The sequence below is a fragment of the Gopherus flavomarginatus genome, chromosome 1, assembly GCF_025201925.1.
Source record: "Gopherus flavomarginatus isolate rGopFla2 chromosome 1, rGopFla2.mat.asm, whole genome shotgun sequence".
Taxonomy (NCBI): domain Eukaryota; kingdom Metazoa; phylum Chordata; order Testudines; family Testudinidae; genus Gopherus; species Gopherus flavomarginatus.
Window position 1 is genome coordinate 88,172,999 of NC_066617.1, and position 19,674 is coordinate 88,192,672.

Sequence of the window (19,674 nt, forward strand, 5' to 3'; positions counted from 1 at the left end):
CTGAGGTGGAGGAAGACACCCTGGAATCCCTAGCTGCATGCAGCCAGGAGCTGTTCTCAAGCCAAGAGGAAGGTAGCCAGTGACGGCGGCTGGTGCTTAGGGAAGGACAAACACCAGAAGAGGTTCCCAGTAAGCGGCTTTTATTTTGGGAAGGAAGTTATTCAGTGCGGGCTCTTGGGGCAAGGAGTGTTAGGGCTGCATGCATGCCTAGATACAGAGTAGGGCGTTGATGTGCTCTCTCACATCGCGGTAATCAGCCTCAGTGATCTCTTCAAAGGTCTCAGACAGAACTTGGGCAATGCGCTTGCGCAGGTATCTTGGGAAAGCCACTGTGGTCCTTGTCCCAGTCAGGCTAACATGTCCGTGCCACTGTGCCGTGAGGGGACGGGGGGCACCATTGCTGCACACAGGCAAGCTGCATATGGGCCAGGGCAGAAGCCGCATTGTAGTAGAAGACCCTTCCTTGCTTCCCAGGTCACCCTCAGCAGCAAGATATCTCCAAGATGAACTCCTGTGGAAAGTGTGGGGACAGTGTTCAGTATAGGGGCCCCCTGCAGCTGTTGGCTCTCCCCAACGCACAGAAACCCAGAGGACAGTACAGCCATGAAACAAATCATTCCCCCTGGACCCTGTGCTTACTCACCATTTTGGGGCTCCCAGGGGTTATGTGCGCTTGCTTTATGATGGGCAAATTATGTTATTTTGTAGACTGTGCCTGCCCTCCGTAAGTACGGGGGAATCATTGCTCTGTCTGGTGTGAACAATGCTATCTCTGTTCAGTGTTGCATTTTGCCTTTAAGATGCAACCTTGAGATATCAGCCGTCGGGGCTATCACCGGCCGAGAGACTGCAAAGACTCAGGAAGAGGCCACGTAGAAGAAAGGAAGACATGCTGCATGAAGTAACACAGCAGTCACTTAATGAGAATCTAAAAGTGCAGGAGTGGATGGAGAGTTAAAGGAGCATCCGCTAGCAGAATGAGGAGCGCTGGCACAAAAGCGCGGAGCTCCCGCAGCAAAGTACGGATCAGCTGATAAGCATCATGGAGAGACAAGCGGAATCTATCCGGGTGCTCATGGCCATGCAGGCAGAGCACTACTGCACCCACCCCCCCACTGCAGCACTTGTCCCAAAACTCTTTCCCTGGTGCCCCCATGTCACCTTCAACCCACTTTCCCCAACATTCTGGTTCTTATCGCCACCACCCAACCCTGAAAACTACAACTCTTATCCTCTGCACTCAACCCATATCACCATGCAGTATAGCCATCCTGAAGTGCAGCACTCATTGCACAGCACTCCAGACAGGAAGGCTGACTATGATAACAGGACATACGCAAATCTGTGATTGTACCGTTCCCCACCCCACCCCCGTGCCCTGTTTCCCAAGCAGTTGTGTTTCTTTTCAATAAATGGATTTATTGGCTTTGAAAACATTCTTTATCATTGCATAAAGTAAAAAATACCTTAGCCCAGGAAGGCAACAGGCACTACAAGTCAGCATAGCAAACACAGATTCCTACTAACATTGGAACCACTACACTTCACTCCAATGCAGGGCACCAAACATTACGGGTGAATTTCAGCCTCAGATTGCTCCCTCAAGGCACCCTTAATCCTTGCAGCCCCACGCTGGGCCCCTCTAATAGCCCTGCTCTCTGGCTGTTCAAATTCAGCCTCCAAGTGTTGAACTTCTGAGGTCCATGTCTGAGTGAATCTTTCACCCTTCCCTTCACAATATTATGGAGGGTACAACACCGGGGGCAGGGGGGGGAATATAACTGCAGGGATGCTGTCATCGGCCAGGTCCAGCTTCCCATACAGAGAGCACCAGTGGCCCTTTAAATGGCTGAAAGCATACTCCATAATCATTCTGCACCAGCTCGGCCTGTTATTGAACCGCTCCTTGCTACTGTCAAGGCTCCCTGTGTAGGGTTTCATGAGCCATGGCATTAAAGGGTAAGCGGTGTCTCCAAGGATCACAATGAGCATTTCGACTTCACCTATGGTGATCTTCTGGTCCGGGAAAAAAGTCCCGGCTTGCAGCTTCCTGAACAGGCCACTGTTCCGAAAGATGCGTGCGTCATGCACCTTTCCGGGCCAGCCTGCATTAATATCAATTAAACTCCCACGGTGACCCACAAGCACCTTGAGAACCATAGAGAAATACCCCTTCTGATTAACGTACTCGGAGGCTAGGTGGGCTGGTTCCAAAATTAGAATATGCGTCCCATCTATCGCCCCTCCACAGTTAGGGAAACCCATTTGTGCAAAGCCAGCCACAATGTCATGCACGTTACCCAGAGTCATGGTTCTTCTGAGCAGGATGCAACTAATGGCCTTGCAAACTTGCATCAACACGATTCCAACGGTCGACGTTCCCACTCCAAACTGGTTGGCAACAGATCGGTAGCTGTCTGGAGTTGCCAGCTTCCAGACTGCAATAGCCACTCGCTTCTCCCCCATCAGGGAAGCTCTCAACTTCGTGTCCTTGCTCCGCAGGGTGGGGGCGAGTTCCTCACACAGTCCCATGAAAGTGGCTTTTCTCATCCGAAAGTTCTGCAGCCACTGCTCGTCATCCCAGACTTGCCTGACGATGTGATCCCGCCACTCGGTGCTTGTTTCCTGAGCCCAAAAGCAGCATTCCACAATGGTGAGCATATTCATGAATGCCACAAGCAATCTCTTGTCGTATGCTTTACACGAATCGATATCATCATCAGAGTCTTCACTGTCAGTCTGGATCTTAAGGAGTAACAACTGCCAAACGTGATGTTCTGGCGAGACTCGTCAACATATTCCTCAGCAGTTTGGGCTCCATTCCCACAGACCAAAAGGGAAGACAGAGCATGCAGCATAAAAAATGTTGAAAGATGGCACCAAATGTGGGTGAAAGCAGAGGGATTGCTGGGATGCGAACCGATGCATCATGGGGCATTAGGACTGGACCCAGAATGCCCTGCATCCCCCACCCCCTACCACAAGCCACAGCGTCAGAGGGGAAGAGGTGCTCTGTGGGTAGCTGCCCATAATGCATCGCTCCCAATGCTGCTGCAAGTGCCTCAAATGTGGCCACGCCAGTGCGCTTGCACCTGTCAGTGTGGACAGAATGCAGTGCTTTCCCTACTGTGCTCTACAAAGGCTGGTTTAACTCAAAGCACTCTACATCTGCAAGTGTAGCCATGCCCTCAGTAATGTGCTGATACATGCTGCATATCTGAAGAGATCATTTGGCCCACTGACAAGAAATTACAATATTGTTACAAAACCATGAGGTGCTTCCATTTTTAATGCTAAACTATAAATCCCTGCCTTACTCTAGAAAAGTGAGAAAGAAGACTGAGTGTTAGGCTCTGTCTATACTACAGCTTATGTCAGCATAATATATGTAGCTTAGGCGCGTGAATAAATCACCCTTCAAAGTGACATAAGTTACACTGACATATGCTCCGATGTAGACAGCACTATGTCGGCAGAAGAGCTTCTCCCACCAATACAGCTACTGCCAGGGGTGGAGTAGTTAAGCTGACAGGAGAGCTTTCTGCCATAGGCTTAGATCGGCTACATTAGAGCTTACAGCAGTGCAGCTGCACCGCTGTAAACTCTCTAGTGTAGCCATGCTCCTTGAAGTAGAAAATGCCATCTACTGAGAGACTCAGAGGGAAGGATTTCTATAAAACTGTGCTAGTGCTCAGTCTAAAGGAGACAGAGAAAGACAGATAACTTCTGCCATAAAAACAGGAAAGCCATGTGTTTTTCTGGGCTGTGAATCACTATACCTAAGCCCAGACTGCCTCTGCTCCGCCCCAAAACTCAGCACCCCCTGCTGTGAGGAATCATTTTATTGATCCCATTAGTGATGGGTCAAAGCTGACCTGTGAGGCTCAATACAGAAGTCAGTTGCCAAGTGAACTCAGAATAGGCAGAGGAAAGGCTAGCAGGGGGGTTTCTAAAGAAATGTGCAGGAATATTTTCAAGATGTTCAGCTCTACATACACAACAAAGATGATCAGCAACAGAACAGTTATGACCTGCAGAGGATGTGACATTTTCTGTATCCGTTTCCTGCCTGAAAATAGAGACTTCCTCTGCATGAATTGCAAGTTGATGGCTGTGCTGCAGGAAAAGATCTGAGGTCTGGAAGGTAAAAAAAAACATTGGACAACCAGATTTGGGAAGCACCACCATACGCCCAAATACAGAACAAAATGGTTTCAAGGAAGCTGAAAAGAAAGGAAGACAGAGAGGAGGCTTGGCAGTTTGTGGCACAGTGAGGAAAGAGAAGCAGGAGACAGTCTGCAGAGACAGAAGCAGGATAATCTGTGACCACTAGAGAAAAGACGACCAAGAGAAATTCACTAGTTACAAGCATTTGGTGCAACAGTGCAAAGAACACACTGAAATATTCAGCTGGAGGAAAGAAACAGGGGTCTCTCACAGGACACACCTGAGGACTAATGCTCAGCCCGATCCTTGGAAACATCAGGCATGAATGAAGACAACAGAAAATTGAAAGAAGATAGACAATCCTCATCAGAGACTCAGTGTTAAGGTGGTGGATGAAACATTCTTCAGTGGATAAAAGGACAGCAGGACCGAGTACTATCTTTCTAGAGCAAAGAAAGCACATCATTGAAAGGCTGGACGGGTTTATGAAGATGATGGGCAAGGATCCATTGGTTATGTTACACATTGGCACGAATGACACTGCCTCAGAAGAGACTTAGCAGATCATCAAGAGCTGAAGGAGAGGAAAGTATCAGTGATCTTCCCAGGGATTCTTCCTGTTCCACAAGTGAGAGACAGCAGAAGATAATGGAGGGAAACTGGTGACTAAGTAAGTGATGACAAGTAGAAGGCTTTGGTTTTGTTGAACATTAAGCCATCTTCTGCTGGGCAAGGAGGATGCATGGCATGGTCCATCTACAACTCAACAGAAGACGAACCAATCTTCTGGGTAGCAGACTAGCTAGTGTGGCATGGAGGGCTTTCAACTAGCATCAACAGGAGAGGTAAACACAGTACATATGCTTAAACATCAAACTCAAGGTAGCACAATGTAAAGAACCAAAGCATTAAAGGTAAAGAAAAGAAATTCTTCAATTGCCTATGTAACAATGCTAGAATCCTGGATAATAAACAAAAAAAAGTGTTAGAAATATTCATTTATTAAAAGAAATTGATACATTTGGCATTGCTGAAACCAGGTGGGATAATTCACATGATTTGAAAGAATTGGCAGACGAGGACAGGCGAGTTTTAACTCTACATTCAAGACACCATTATCTGCTTCAGAGTTACTGACAATTTAAAAGACCAACACCAGGAATGTTTACGGATCAATGTGCTAACGGGTAAATCACAAGACTGGGTATGGATGGGGGGTCTGCTATAAACCACCAACTCAGACAAGGGAACAGAACAAGCAGCTCCTTAAACATTTACCTATAACATGTAGAATGAAATTCCCCATGATAATCCGATTTTTCCATTTGGAGGACAGATTGAAGATCTTATGTTGCCAATGGTAAACAACTTTGGAATTTCCAAAAATTATTGATAACTTTCTAATGCAAGTATCAGAGGGCTAGCTGTGTTAGTCTGGATCTGTAAAAGCAGCAAAGAATCCTGTGGCACCTTATAGACTAACAGACGTTTCGGAGCATGAGCTTTCGTGCGTGAATACATGCATCTGACGAAGTGGGTATTCACCCACGAAAGCTCATGCTCCAAAACGTCTGTTAGTCTATAAGATGCCACAGGACTCTTCGCTGCTTTTCTAATGCAATAAATACTCAGGGTAATTCTAATTCTATTAGATGTTTTTCTGATGAATAAAGATAAATTAATCAATGACTAAAAACTGACAGTTTTCCAAGTGCAAGTGATCACAATCTAATTTTATTTGCCATGTGCAAATAGAATATAAAACAAATCACATATATTTGATATGGTCAATTTCTCAAATCTGAGAATAATTCTGAGAAAAAATAAATTTGGAAGAAATATGTGAACATAAAAATGTGAATGATAACTGGGAAGTGTTTAAATATGATTTATTAACAATGCCACAATTACGCAAGAAAGCTTTTTTGGTTAAAAAAACACATTTAAGGCATCAATAAAAATTAAAAAGATATATAACAAATGGATTGCTTGGTAAGGTGGTCTCATTTGAAGAGCATGCTTTTTAACACAACCAAATGCAAGGACATACATACATCTAGTTCACACTTGTAAAATGAGGTACTTTATCCTGGAAAATAGTGACTCTGAAAATGGACTTGGAGGCTATGCTAGACAACCAACTGTACTTGAGCTTCCAGTCCAATGCTGCAGCTAAGAGGGCAAAGAGTCTTCAAATTTATAAATTGGAGAATATCAAGCAGGAGTAGGGAGCTGTGATTACCTCCTCATACAGCATCAGTTAGATTGTTAGCAGAACAGCACATCCAGCTCTACAGTCTACATTTTAGAAAAGGATGGTAAAAAATTGGAAAGGGTTCAGAAAAGAGCTTAAACAATCAGATCTGGAAAACATGCCTTACAGTTAGAGACTTAAGAAGCTCAATCTATTTAGTTTGTACAAGAGAAATTCTTCAATTGACTATGTAACAATGCAATTCTCTTAGTTATGTAGAACAGAACTTTACTACACAAGCAGACTTATTGAAACCCTTAGGCACTACTCTTGGAGTAATGTACTACTCTTCATGACTGGGGTGGGAGAATTTAGCATAAAATAAAAACCTTACTATGAAATACTCCAGTTCCTACAAAGTAGGAAGGAAGAGAGATTATTATTGCTATTTCTATATATTTAGGAAGCACTCAGAGGTTATGGTGGAGGTCAATATTATACTTAGGTCACCAAATAGATTCCAAATTATTTTAAAAGCCATACATACCTCTACTCCAATATAACGCTGTCCTTGGGAGCCAAAAAATCTTACCGTGTTACAGGTGAAACTGCGTTATATTGAACTTACTTTGATTCGCCAGAGCATGCAGCCCTCCCCTCCCCTGGAGCACTGCTTTACCACATTATATCCGAATTCGTGTTATATCAGGTAGAAGTGTAGTGATTTTAATGACAAAGGCCATTCTAGCCTGAGTAATGTCTTAAATCATTTATTTTAAGCGAATAAATCTTGAGCATCAATTTTGTACCTACAGAAAATTAGGTGTGAAATTAAAATAAAAATTCAAAAGAAGCGTTCTATGTACATGATCTAATTTCTATTTTCCCCCCAGCCTGAAATAGTAGTGTTTTTTCCTCCATATTTTCTTTTATGCTTATGCAGAGGCTGTGATTTTTCAGGTGTCTCAATGTTATAAACTAAACAAAATAGTGAGTGAGTCATAACATCCCGGAAGATAACATATGCAGCTTTTAAAATGGAAGGAAAGAAATTAGTTTTCTAGCAGATGAATTTTATAAAATAAGCTAAACAAATTCCTAAAGGAAAACATTAATTAAAAACTTCAGTTTGTTTAGTGATCTGCTGAAGGAAAACAGGAAAGTTGGGATAACTTTAAAGTGAATACAAGAGAAATGAATAAAGAACCTAACAAGCGCTTTGAGTCTGATGTTGTCGAGATAAAGCTGAGTAAATATAATGTGACTTGACATGTTTTAAGGTCAAAAGGACACTAAACCCTGTAGGCCTCAGTTTTTCAGCCCTTAAAAGTAATCAAGTTTGATAGGAAAAGTCATGTTGGTTTTGTTTCTACTGCAATTCCACACAGACAGACAGACAGACAGACAGACAGACAGACATTCTGTGCTAATAAATAAACCACCTACTCTTTCACTGCCATGATCAAACCAAATCTCAAACTTCCAACTTGCGCCTTCCCTCTCCAATATAAAATTCATGCATATTCACATTTAAGCACTTATTCTTTGCCGAAGAAACAGTGTCATTAACCCAGGTACCTTTGTTTGAGTTTTTTCTTTCTTTTAAAACAAAAGCATACACATACTACTCCAAAAAAGGACTAAGGCCTTAGCTACACTGGCGCTTTACAGCACTGCAACTTTCTTGCTCAGGGGTGTGAAAAAAAACACACCCCTGAGCGCAGCAAGTTACAGCGCTGCAAAGCGCCAGTGTAAACAGTGCCCCAGTGGCTCCCAGTGCTGCAAGCTAATCCCCACAGGGAGGTGGAGTACCTGCAGCAATGGGAGACCTCTCCCCCAGCACCGGCGCTGCGACCACACTCGCACTTCAAAGCGCTGCCGCGGGAGCGCTGTACAGCTGCAAGTGTAGCCATACTCTGAGTGAGCAAGGTGATACAGAGGATAAATGCACAATGGGGGGAGGGATAGTTGGGTTGGCCTGCTAAACCCAGGGTTGTGAGTTCAATCCTCATGGGGACCAGTTGGGGATTGGTCCTGCTTTGAGCAGAGGGTTGGACTAGATGACCTCCTGAAGTCCCTTCCAACCCTAATAATCTATGATTCTATAATGTGCTACATAAGCACATGCAGCTGTAAAACAGAAACTGTGACTTTCAGTGTGATCACTGCAATAAGGAAATTCCTGTTTGTAACTAATTTTCAACAACAATCATTTAAACGTCTCTTTTAATACTGACTAAACACAGTATTTTATAAACAAATTAATAGATAACCATATATGGATCACTTCACCCATCACTGAAATACAACTAACACTGGAGTTAAATTCAATGGCATAACACTACGCCAAAATAATTTAGCACAGGAAACAAAAAAGAATATAGTGGCATAGGTGCTGGAACTAGGGGTGCGAGGGGTGTTGCAGCACCCCCTGGCTTGAAGTCGTTTCCATTATATACAAGGTTTTTACAGTTTGGTTCAATAGCTCTCAGCACCCCCACTATAAAAATTGTTCCAGCACCCCCGTACAGTAGCAAACTGAACATGGATTGAGTATTTCAAAAGGCAGAATGTAACCTGAAATTTGGACAGGTCAAGGTATACATTCCTACTCTCGCACACACACACAGCCAGATCTGTAACGACTATTAGTGGTTGGAACCACCTCCAAAACAGTTCTGCTGGCAGAACAATGCCTCATTCAGAGAAGTCCACATACAGAGACACTTAATCCTGCATTTCCTAGGTGTTTCAACCTATTCCTAGCAGAGTTAAGAAGTGACAAGAATCAATACAGATGGGTTCTCTATCAAACTACTTCATTTTGAAGATGCTTTAAAATGACACCCAGGGACATACTCAAAGCATTGGGAAGCTATCTGGCATTCCGGATCTTAGTACTATATCAAATTTTACTTCAACAGTCAAGCTCTGATCTCACAAGCACCCCGTAAGACAATTCTTTTATTTGCCCAACTCTTTAACTCTCAGAAAAAAATACAAGGCAAGGAACTCTAGTCCCAAAAATATTTGTAACTTGAAAACATTAGTCAGTAGTTAAATATACACACTCTCCAGCTTTATTTATTAATTCACCAGCTCTAAATAGAGTCACTTGGGAATCTATTAGGCAAACAATGTATTACAAGTAATTAAAAATTCGGAACACAATAAATAGAGTATAAATGTGTTCATAAGTGATTTTTTATTTTTAAACAGGCATGATTAAGTATAGGACCATTAGATTGCCCTTGTTTAGCTAAGCAGTTCTATATGCTAGAGCTAGTCTCTTGAGCAATTCTGAAAAGCGCAATAAATTGGTTACTGTTTGTTTAAATGTGTGTATGTGTGTGTTGTGTTTTGTTTTTTTAAAAAACACACGAATTAAATTAGATCCTGTAGAACCACATTTTTTCCCCAAACAGGAAACATCTTGTTGTTTACAGTTTTCATTGTATTTAACTGCTGCCCTCAAAAAGTCATAAAGCAGTTCATCAGCATAATTTATACATAATTTTATTCAATGGAAAAAACAGCTCTCATGCATGTTGGTTCATGCAGGCACAAGAAAGGAAGCCTACTAATCTAACAGATGGGCAAACAAAAGTACTGACAATGCTTCTTTATATGACCAAACAACCAAAAAAAAACTTGAATAACTCCCTAAAATATAGGAAGCTTTCTTGTTTTAAACCAAGCATTTGCTTTGCATCTTTCTTAGCCATAATATTGACAATAATACTTAAAAGAAAAAAAGAACACAAATGTGGGTCAGGTCAAGCTAACAAGTTTATAATGAATGCTCCTCACTATGTATGTCTGCATATGAGTGTTCAAGCTGACAAGACAGGGTAGAGTTCTTGAAGTAAAACTGACTGTAGATGTCAATTAACATTAGCAACTGTGTTAAGGTTATACAAAGTGATAACAGAACATACAGACGAACATTTATTTTAGAGTGAAGAATGGATATTTGGAATTGCTTTGTCACAAGAAAAAAGAATTTAAGAATGTGGTGGTGTTTTCTCTACACTTTAAAAATAAAATAAATATAAGTGAACTGGTCTGATTATAAAAGACATTTTGCCATGGGGCACAATATTCTTAATGGTGACAAATGACAATAACCAGAGTTCAGCAAGATACTTTTATTATATGCTACTATGAATATGACCAGTAAAGATAGTCTACAAAAGATCAAACAATATTTTTCAAAGTATGGGGTTCTACTACAGATGTATATACTTTGAAGGAAGTGAGAAGTATGAAATTGTCACTACAACGTAACTAGAGAATAAGTGTTTATTTTTTAATTTTGATTATCTTGCGCCCTGTTGCTGATGACAAACAGATACTGCAGAATATCTACATTTTTCTGCTGTATATAAGAAATGATGACTCTCTCTCAAAACATCAAAGAGCTAATTTTGACAGCTATGGTCCAATCAGCAAAAACAGGTCAAAGAGCAGAAAACAAAACACTAGAGTCATGTGAGAAAATACTTCTCAGTTAATGACACTATATTGGTTTTAAAAACAATGGTTTGAACCAAAAGAATATTTATTGTTAAAGTGTACCAACGATAAAAAGTTAGGAAGTGAATTCTCTAAGAACAAGAAACGTTCCACAGAATATTAGAAGTCAACTGCAAAAGTGTTTTTAAAAGGCTAGATACCAAAATAAAATAGAAAAAGAGTGAAAAACACTCTCCCACTATGTTGGGAAACAGAACAAAACAAAAGGTCAGCTGTTATAACCCCCTCCCCTCGCCCCAAGTTGTGTCGCCTTCCTTCCAGTGCAAGCCGGGGCTTCTCACAAAAGGAAAAGATAGGTCTGACCATTTTAATGGGGACAAGATCTCACTGAGATCCACCCACAACTATGCGGAACCAAGGACGTGATCTATCCAGAGGAGATTAAAATCCAAAGGAAGACAGAATGATTTCTCTTGGCAACAGCACCTACACTCACAGCCTTGCCTCTGTACGCCTCATTGTCCTCTCGGGCACCAGGAAGGAAAGAATCGTCCCTTGGAATCGTTTTCAGCGGAACAAATTCCCAGCCCTGGCTCCCTACGCGCTAAGGAAGCGTTTGCAAACCAGAGGGCGCAGGCAGGGAGTGCAAAGGCAAAATCAAGCTAGTTGGGGGGCAGCAGAGCCGCGCTATTGGCCACCGTAGTCCATAAGCAACTTTCCCAACTATGCCAGTCGCACGCACGAGGGAAATGTAACGCCCCAGAGAGAGAAGCCGGCCTGGGGGCTGCAGAGACCCACTTGAGCAGGACAGCCGGAAAGGCTTCTCGGAAAACGCGCAGACCCCCTCGCTGCACTTACTAGAGGGGGAGAGCGGGGGGCGGGTTTCCTTTTCTCTGGCCACCTTTAAGGAAGGCAGAGTCCCGTCCTGTGGCTGTGCCTCGGGGGCTGGGCAGGCAGCGCTCCGCAGCAAGGAGAAAAGTCACCAGCACACTCCCCACCAAAGTTTCCCCCCTTCCCTGAGCACCTACCGGCTGAGCTCATGGTGCCACCCACGCGCCTCTCCTGCCTCCTCCTCGCCCCTTAAGCCATGGCCCCCCGCACAGCTGAAGCGAACAAGCCCATTGTGCCGCCGTTGTACTGCCGCCAGGCGCCCCCCGGCCGCTCCTCCATCAGGTCCCGCAGCTCCTCTCCGACTGAGCCCCGAGCTGCCGCACCGCCGCGCAGCTTGCACAGCCGGGCGCCGCGGACTGGGCGGAGCAGCGCGCCCTAGCGGCCGCGAGCCGACAGCGCGGGATCGCCAGGCAATCTTCCAAAGGCCGAGCTCTCTCCTGCCCCATCCCACGCCACAGGGAACCCGACGGGCTCCGCCAATCAGCGCAGCCCAGCCCAGAGCCCAACCTTCCCGGAAGCGGGCGCCCGCGCTGGCTGCTGGGAGTTGTAGTTTTCCGTGACCGGGGGCTCGAGCGGGTGGGGAGCCATCGCCGGGGGTTGGTCGGACTCGGTTTCCCACAGTGCCCGGGGCGGGTGTCATGGCGAAGGATGACACCGGAGTTTGACGAAGAAGTGGTGTTTGAGGTGGGTGCGAGGCGGCTCCGAGCGCCGGGCCCTGGCTCCCCGGTGCCGCTGGGCTTCGGCTGCGTTGGCGGCCCCCGGGGATGGGCCTGTGGGGTGGGGCCTGCGGGCTGCGAGTGGGCACCGGCGGGCAGCCCAGGGATGGTCAGACTGGGCTCGCCTGGCTGGAGCGCCCCGTGTCAGTGCGTGGGAGGTGGGCAGGGGCTGGCATGGTGGGATCTAGTGTGGGGTGAGACTGGGGTTCTCCTGGCTGCAGCGCCCCGTGTCAGTGCATGGAAGGTGGGTGAGGATTGGCTTCGCCGCTGGCTGGGACCCAGGTGTAATGCAGCTTAAGAATGATGCTGAGATGGGTTTGATGGAGCAGCTCGAGCTCCATTGTGTGTGGTACTGAATTGGGAAGTGGGCAGTGGTAGTGGGCCAATATGACCTAATGTCTGGAGTTGAGGGGCTGTAAGGCTCGCATTTGGAAAATCATTAACTCCGTGCAGTTTGGATAACAAGCACAGCACTTAGCTACCATAGTGATTGGTGTTTTAGAAATACCTAATTAGATAGATTCAGAATGCAAAATCATATGGGAGGTGGCATGAATTTGCTGTTGTAGCTGAGGTCTTAGTCTGGGAAACTGCTGTAGTACAGTTGTTGGAAAAGATTGGGAACTACTGTAGCAGATGAAAGCAGACTGAGATCCTTTAGTTACCATATCACTTCTGCATATGGTATCACTCTTGAACTATGAAGCTGAGCAACTTATGTGTAGGACTGCTTTTGTTTGCTGTACATATTTTATATTTTAATAATTTAAAATAAGTACAAAAATACTGTTTAAAATTAAACAATCAGGCTAACTAACCTATTAACCTAGTCGTTAGCCAACAACATTTACAAAAACTAGGAAGTACTTGTAATCCACTGTATTTGTAAGGTTAGTAACAATACCATCCTTAGGCTTAACTTCAGTGGGACTACACATGAATAAAACTAAGCACATGTTTATATTGAATTCAGTGGAGCACTGCTGAATTGCAGGATCAGGGACTCATCCTCTGTATCTAATAAATCCTATTTATAAATCAACATAATTCTTTCAAAAGTGTCCATATAAATGCTATATCTATATAATATCTACATCAGCTCCTGAAAGCTACTCTCTCTCCTGCATTTTATAGTATTTGTGGAACTTATATAAGGCCTCTAGAAACTTTACATTTACATAATTGCATGTTATGTTAGTTCAGTTAAGATAGCTAGTGTGGACCTGATACATTTATAAAGTAATGGTCAAACATTTGTGATGCATTTCAATAACAAAAGCAATAGCTAAATATTCTAGCATATGCATTTTGCTCTGTGACCCTGAGAACCCTTCAGTGTCAACTGACAATGGCTTCATTGTTCTGTAACAGCAACTCCTAATAGGTCTGAGAAACTCACTATCCCTGAGAAACTCACTAGCACCCTGCCTTCATGGTACTTATCTATACATTATGTAATATTGATCTTAAAGGAAGCCAGGATCATGCTGATCATTAATATTGTTGTGAAATATATGTATAGATACTATGTAAAAAGTTATACATGTATAATGAAAATACGTTCCTAAAGTCTGAATCAAGGCAGGGTTGACAGACAGCTTTCTGCTGGACAAAGATGTATATTCACCTGTCTGCCTTGGTTCGTATGTAAATTAAGGATTGTGAGCCAGTAGAATGGGAACCACGTTTGCCTGCAAGGTCAGTGTGAGGATGCAAAGTCAACATAAAGTCAGCACACCAGAGGATAAACCTTGGTAGGGGGCTCATCCAGACTTTGGGAACCATCAATGAGTTTGGGGAAATATAAGGAGAAGCAAAAGAATACTTCCTTTCTTTCAGGAAGGAAGCAAAAGGACCGCACTTTTGCATTCATGAAAGAGAGATCCACCCATGTTGGTTGGAGATGCTGGGAGATTGCTTTAGGTGAGATAGACAATGTTTTAGCTTAAGTTAAGTTTAGGCTTTAGGAGGCATGTTATAATTTTGATTTATATGTAACCTTTCTGTTTACATTATTATCCTTACTCGCTATCTCTTAAATCTTAGGTTTTGATGATAAGCTTATGATTGTTTTCACTATAAATCTCTCTCAGTGCTGTGGTGTTATATAGGAATTGATCCTCAACTGAATCAAACAAGCTAGTGTGTGCACTGCGCCTGGGAAAGATAGTAAACCTAATATTTATGTGAGTAACTAGTGACAGGGGTTGGATATCACAGAGGAACACTTCAAAGGGGCTTGGAGACTAAGGGTCTGTCTACACTCGAAACTCCAAAGCGCTGCCGTGGGAGTGCTTTGAAGTGCGAGTGTTGTCACAGAGAATATCCTGAGACAGAATGAGTTTATCCCATGAACAGAAGGAATGGAGAGTTCTTTCTATTAGGCCATGGCTACACTGGAGATTTGCAGCGCTGGTGATGGGGTTACAGCGCTGCAACTCACTCTGTGTCCACACTTGCAAAGCACGGCCAGCGCTGCAACTCCCTGGTTGCAGCGCTGGCTGTACACCTGGTCTGCCTCGGGTGTAGCGATTCCAGCGCTGGTGATGCAGCGCTGGTCATCAAGTGTGGACACCAACAGCTCTTTTATTGGCCTCCAGGATATTAGGAGGTATCCCAGCATAACTTTTCAGCCACTCTGCTCATCGTTTCACACTCCACTGCCCTGGGCTCAGATGACCCGCCCTTTAAATGCCCCGGGAATTTCAAAAATCCCCTTCCTGTTTGCTCAGCCAGGTGTGGAGTGCAATCAATCAATCAATCAGTGACCGTGCCTCCACGCCCCAAACGAGCCCCAGCATGGAACACTTCCGAGCTGCAGGACCTCATCAGTGTTTGGGGTGAGGAAGCTGTGCAATCACAGCTGCGCTCCAGCCATAGAAATTATGATACCTATGGCCAGATATCAAAGTCCTTGCTGCTAAGGGGCCATGAACGGGACGTGTTGCAGTGCAGGGTAAAAGTAAAGGAGCTGCGCAGTGCCTATTGCAAAGCCCGTGAGGGAAATCGCCACTCAGGAGCTGCCCCCACGACCTGCCGTTTTTACAAGAAGCTGGATGCCATACTTGGGTGTGACCCCACTGCCAATCCGAGGAGCACGATGGAGAGTTCAGAGGAGGGAGAAGTGGGGGAGGGTGTAGAGGAAGCCGAGAGTGAGGCTACTGGGGTGGAGGGAGACACCTCAGAGTCCCAGGAGGCATGCAGCCAGGAGCTCTTCTCAAGCCAGGAGGAGGCTAGCCAGTCGCAGCAGCTGGAACTTGTTGGTGAAGAAGAAGCAGAGGAGCGTGTTCCCGGTAAGCAGATTTTATTTTTAGGATGGAAATGTTTTGTGAGAGGAGGGTGGGGGTTATGGCTGCCTGCATGCATGCTTAAATGTGGAATAGCCCATTGATTTGGTCTATCACGTCTCTGTAATCGGCCTCGGTAATCTCTTCAAAAGTTGCAGCCAGAGCGTGGGCAATGTGCTTGTGCAAGTTTATAGGGAGAGCCACCGTGGTCCTCGTCCCGGTCAGGCTAACTCGTCCGCGCCACTGTGCCGCGTGGGGTGGGGGGACCATTGCTGCACACAGGCAAGCTGCATAGGGACTAGGGCGGAATCCACATTGCTGTAGAAGACCCTCCCTCTCTTGCCAGGTAACACGCAGCAGTGATATATCTGGCAATAGAAAATCCTGTTGAGAATGTAGGGATAGTGTTCAGTGCAGGTCCCTGCTCTCTGCTTTCCCCAGTGCAGGTCCCCAGGTCCTTGCTCTCTGTGCTTTCCCCAGTGCAGGTCCCCAGGTCCCTGCTCTCTGTTTTCCCCAGTGCAGGTCCCTGCTCTCTGCTTTCCCTAGTGCACAGAAACCCCAGTGAGCCCTCAGGCAGTTCCCCTTCCCAGGTGAAGTCGCGGCAGAAACACTCACCCCATTGCTCGCCATGCCTGCGCTTCCGTGGCCTCTCTGTGCTATGTTAAGTATGTGGGAATGATGCTACAAAAAGTCTACAAACTCCTTCACTGTGATAATAAACAATGTAGCCTCTGTATTAAATGTTTCTATTTATGTTTTTTTTAAGTGACCTTGAATAATCCAGCACTATCACCATCTGCCCGACGGTTACAGAACTTGAGGAAAAATCCTAGAAAATCAAAAGAAGATTTGATCAAAGCAGTTATGAATCAGTACGCCAGAGACAGTAAAAGGCTGCACGACTCGAGAGAGAAAATGCATGAGTGGAGACAAACACAGAGCAGGAGAAAGGAATTGGCTACCAAGAAAAGCACAAAGCAGCTGATAAGCCTCCCGGCTCGCCAAACTGACTGTGTGCAGTCTCTCGTAGCCATGCGGGCAGATCAGTACCGTGGTAACCCCCACCCCTCCCAAAGCTCTCTCTCTTGTTCCTCAGTATTTGCACAAAACACCTTTCTCCAGCAGCCTGGTTCTTACCACCCCCAGCTGCCCCCAACCCCTGTACGATCACCTACCAGCCCTGATAACTACAACCCTTACCCTATGCACTCAACCCCCATCACGATGCAGTGTATTAATCCTGAAGTGCAGCAGGCATTGAACAGCAATCCAAGCAGGACATATTCAAACCTCTGAATGTACAGTCCACCACTCTACCCCCCTGCCCTTTTATGTACTGTATTTTGAATAAATGATTTCATGGCTTTTAAAACATTTTTTATTATTGAAGAAAGTGATAAATACTGTACCCCAACCAGCCCTGATAACTGCAACCCTTACCCTATACACTCAACCCCCATCACGATGCAGCATAGTAATCCTGAAGTGTAGCCGGCTTTGAACAGCAGTCCAAGCAGGACATATTCATACCTCTGAATGTACAGTCCACCACCCTACCCCCCTGCCCTTTTATGTACTGTATTTTGAATAAATGATTTCTTGGCTTATAAAACATTTTTTATTATTGAAGAAAGTCATAAATACTGTACCCCAAGGGAAAAACGGGCACAGCAAAGGCACCAAACATTACTGTTGGCTTTCAGCCTCAAATTGCTCCCTTAAGGCATCCCTAATCCTTGAAGCCCTTTGCTGGGCCTCTCTAGTAGCCCTGCTCTCTGGCTGTGCAAATTCAGCCTCTAGGCATCGAACCTCGGAGGCCCATTCTTCACTGAATCTTTCACCCTTCCCTTCACAAATATTATGGAGGGTACAGCACGTGGATATAACAGCGGAGATGCTGCTTTCCCCCAAATCTAGCTTCCCGTAGAGACACCTCCAGCGCACCTTTAAACGGCCAAAAGCACACTCCACAGTCATTCTGCACCGGCTCAGCCTGTAGTTAAACCGGTCCTTGTTCCTGTCAAGCTTCCCTGTATACGGTTTCATGAGCCATGGCATTAAGGGGTAAGTGGGGTCTCCAAGGATCACAGTGGGCATTTCGACGTCCCCTACTGTGATCTTGCGGTCTGGGAAAAAAGTCCTGGCCATCAGCTTCCTGAACAGGGCACTGTTCCGAAAGATGCGTGCATCATGCACCTTTCCAGGCCATCCTGTGTAAATGTCAGTGAAACACCCACTGTGATCCACAGGTGCTTGGAGAACCACAGAGAAATACCGCTTGCGATTAATGTACTCTGATGCCAGGTGGGGTGGTGCCAGAATAGGAATATGCATCCCATCTATTGCCCCTCCACAGTTAGGGAAACCCATTTGTGCAAAGCCGTCCACAATGTCGTGCACGTTCCCCAGAGTCACAGTTCTTCTTAGCAGGGTGCGATTAATGGCCGTGCAAACTTGTATCAACACTATTCCAACGGTCGACTTTCCCACTCCAAACTGGTTCGCCACCGATCGGTAGCTGTCTGGAGTTGCCAGCTTCCAGATTGCAATAGCCACCCGCTTCTCCACTGGCAGGGCAGCTCTCAATCTCGTGTTCCTGCGCCGCAGGGTAGGGGCGAGCTCAGCACACAGTCCCATGAAAGTGGCTTTTCTCATCCGAAAGTTCTGCAGCCACTGCTCGTCATCCCAGGCTTGCAGGACAATGTGATCCCACCACTCAGTGCTCGTTTCCCGAGCCCAAAGGCGGCGTTCCACGGTGCCGAGCACATCCGTTACTACCACAAGCAATTTAGTGTCTTGCTCGTCAGGCGAATCAATATCATCGTCTGACTCCTCATTGTCACTTTGGAGCTGAAGGAATAGCTCCGCTACCATGAGTGATGTGCTGGCAACATTCATCAGCAAGGTCCTCAGCAGCTCGGGCTCCATTTGTAACAGAAATCGCGCTGCAGACTCACAATGCCGCCAAACTGCTTGGAATGTGTAGCAAAGCACCACGGGGCGTTGGAACAGGAAGCGGAAAGACCCGCACCCTTCTGTCCCCTTCCCACAAGCTACAGCGCCAAAATGGGACAAGGTGCTCTGTGGGATAGCTGCCCACAATGCACCACTCCCAACAGCGCTGCAAATGCTGCAAATGTGGCCACACTGCAGCGCTGGTAGCTGTCAGCGTGGCCACACTGCAGCGCTGGCCCTACACAGCTGTACAAACACAGCTGTAACTCCCAGCGCTGCACAAATGTAAGTGTAGCCATACCCTCAGAAAGACATCAAAGAATAGCAGTAAGTGGGAAACAACAACAAAGTATGGCGGGGGGACACCTTCCATGAGGCTCAAGACAAAAGCCTCCTCAAGAGGATTAGCTTGCAGTGCTGGAAGCCGCGCTCCCAGCGCTGGGGCACTGTTTACACTAGCGCTTTGCAGCACTGTAACTTGCTGCCCTCAGGGGTGTGATTTTTCACACCCCTGAGCAAGAAAGTTGCAGCACTGTAAAGCACCGGTGTAGCCAAGGCCTAAGGTGCATGTACATTTAACCTGCAAAGCTGGCAATGCCCTGAGAAAATTCTTTAGATAGCTTACAGGCAGGTGTTGTAGGGAGCTGTTAAGCACCATCTCACTCTCGCTGAAGGCAGGTAGGTAACAACATGACTCCCAATCCTGGGCACCTTGAGAAAATGTCGCAAGGTGACACCTGTACTTGCAGTGTATAGAGAACATTTTATATGTCATTTTTTAAAAAAGAAAATGAATTATTAAATCCCTATGGCTATTAGTTTCTAGAAAGTGGAACCAACCCGCTGTATAAGGAAGTCTTATCAGGCTATGGAGATACTAAATATTAGATCGTTTAGTAGTTCATTGTTTCTTTCATGACTTTAATAGATAACAGTTTAGATGCTACTTGTTACTGGTTATAGAAAAGTACAATCAGTTTTATAGGGT

At 45.4% G+C, this 19,674-nt stretch overlaps 2 protein-coding genes across 6 annotated transcripts in view; one reads left to right on the plus strand and one right to left on the minus strand.

Annotated features, from left to right (window-relative positions):
• Window positions 1-12,058, minus strand: part of FGD6 (FYVE, RhoGEF and PH domain containing 6) — a 104,484-nt gene extending 92,426 nt beyond the window's left edge. For both annotated transcript variants that reach the window (XM_050934296.1, XM_050934286.1), the window contains exon 1: window positions 11,866-12,058. In XM_050934296.1, coding sequence (XP_050790253.1) covers window positions 11,866-11,878 — 13 coding nt within the window. In that variant the 5' untranslated portion in view covers window positions 11,879-12,058. The remainder of the gene's footprint in view (window positions 1-11,865) is intronic.
• Window positions 12,059-12,300: 242 nt separating this feature from the next.
• VEZT (vezatin, adherens junctions transmembrane protein) overlaps window positions 12,301-19,674 on the plus strand; it is a 102,428-nt gene continuing 95,054 nt past the window's right edge. For 3 of the 4 annotated variants that reach the window (XM_050934935.1, XM_050934898.1, XM_050934907.1), the window contains exon 1: window positions 12,301-12,412. In XM_050934935.1, coding sequence (XP_050790892.1) covers window positions 12,377-12,412 — 36 coding nt within the window. In that variant the 5' untranslated portion in view covers window positions 12,301-12,376. The remainder of the gene's footprint in view (window positions 12,413-19,674) is intronic. The other variant, XM_050934917.1, reaches the window with a different exon arrangement.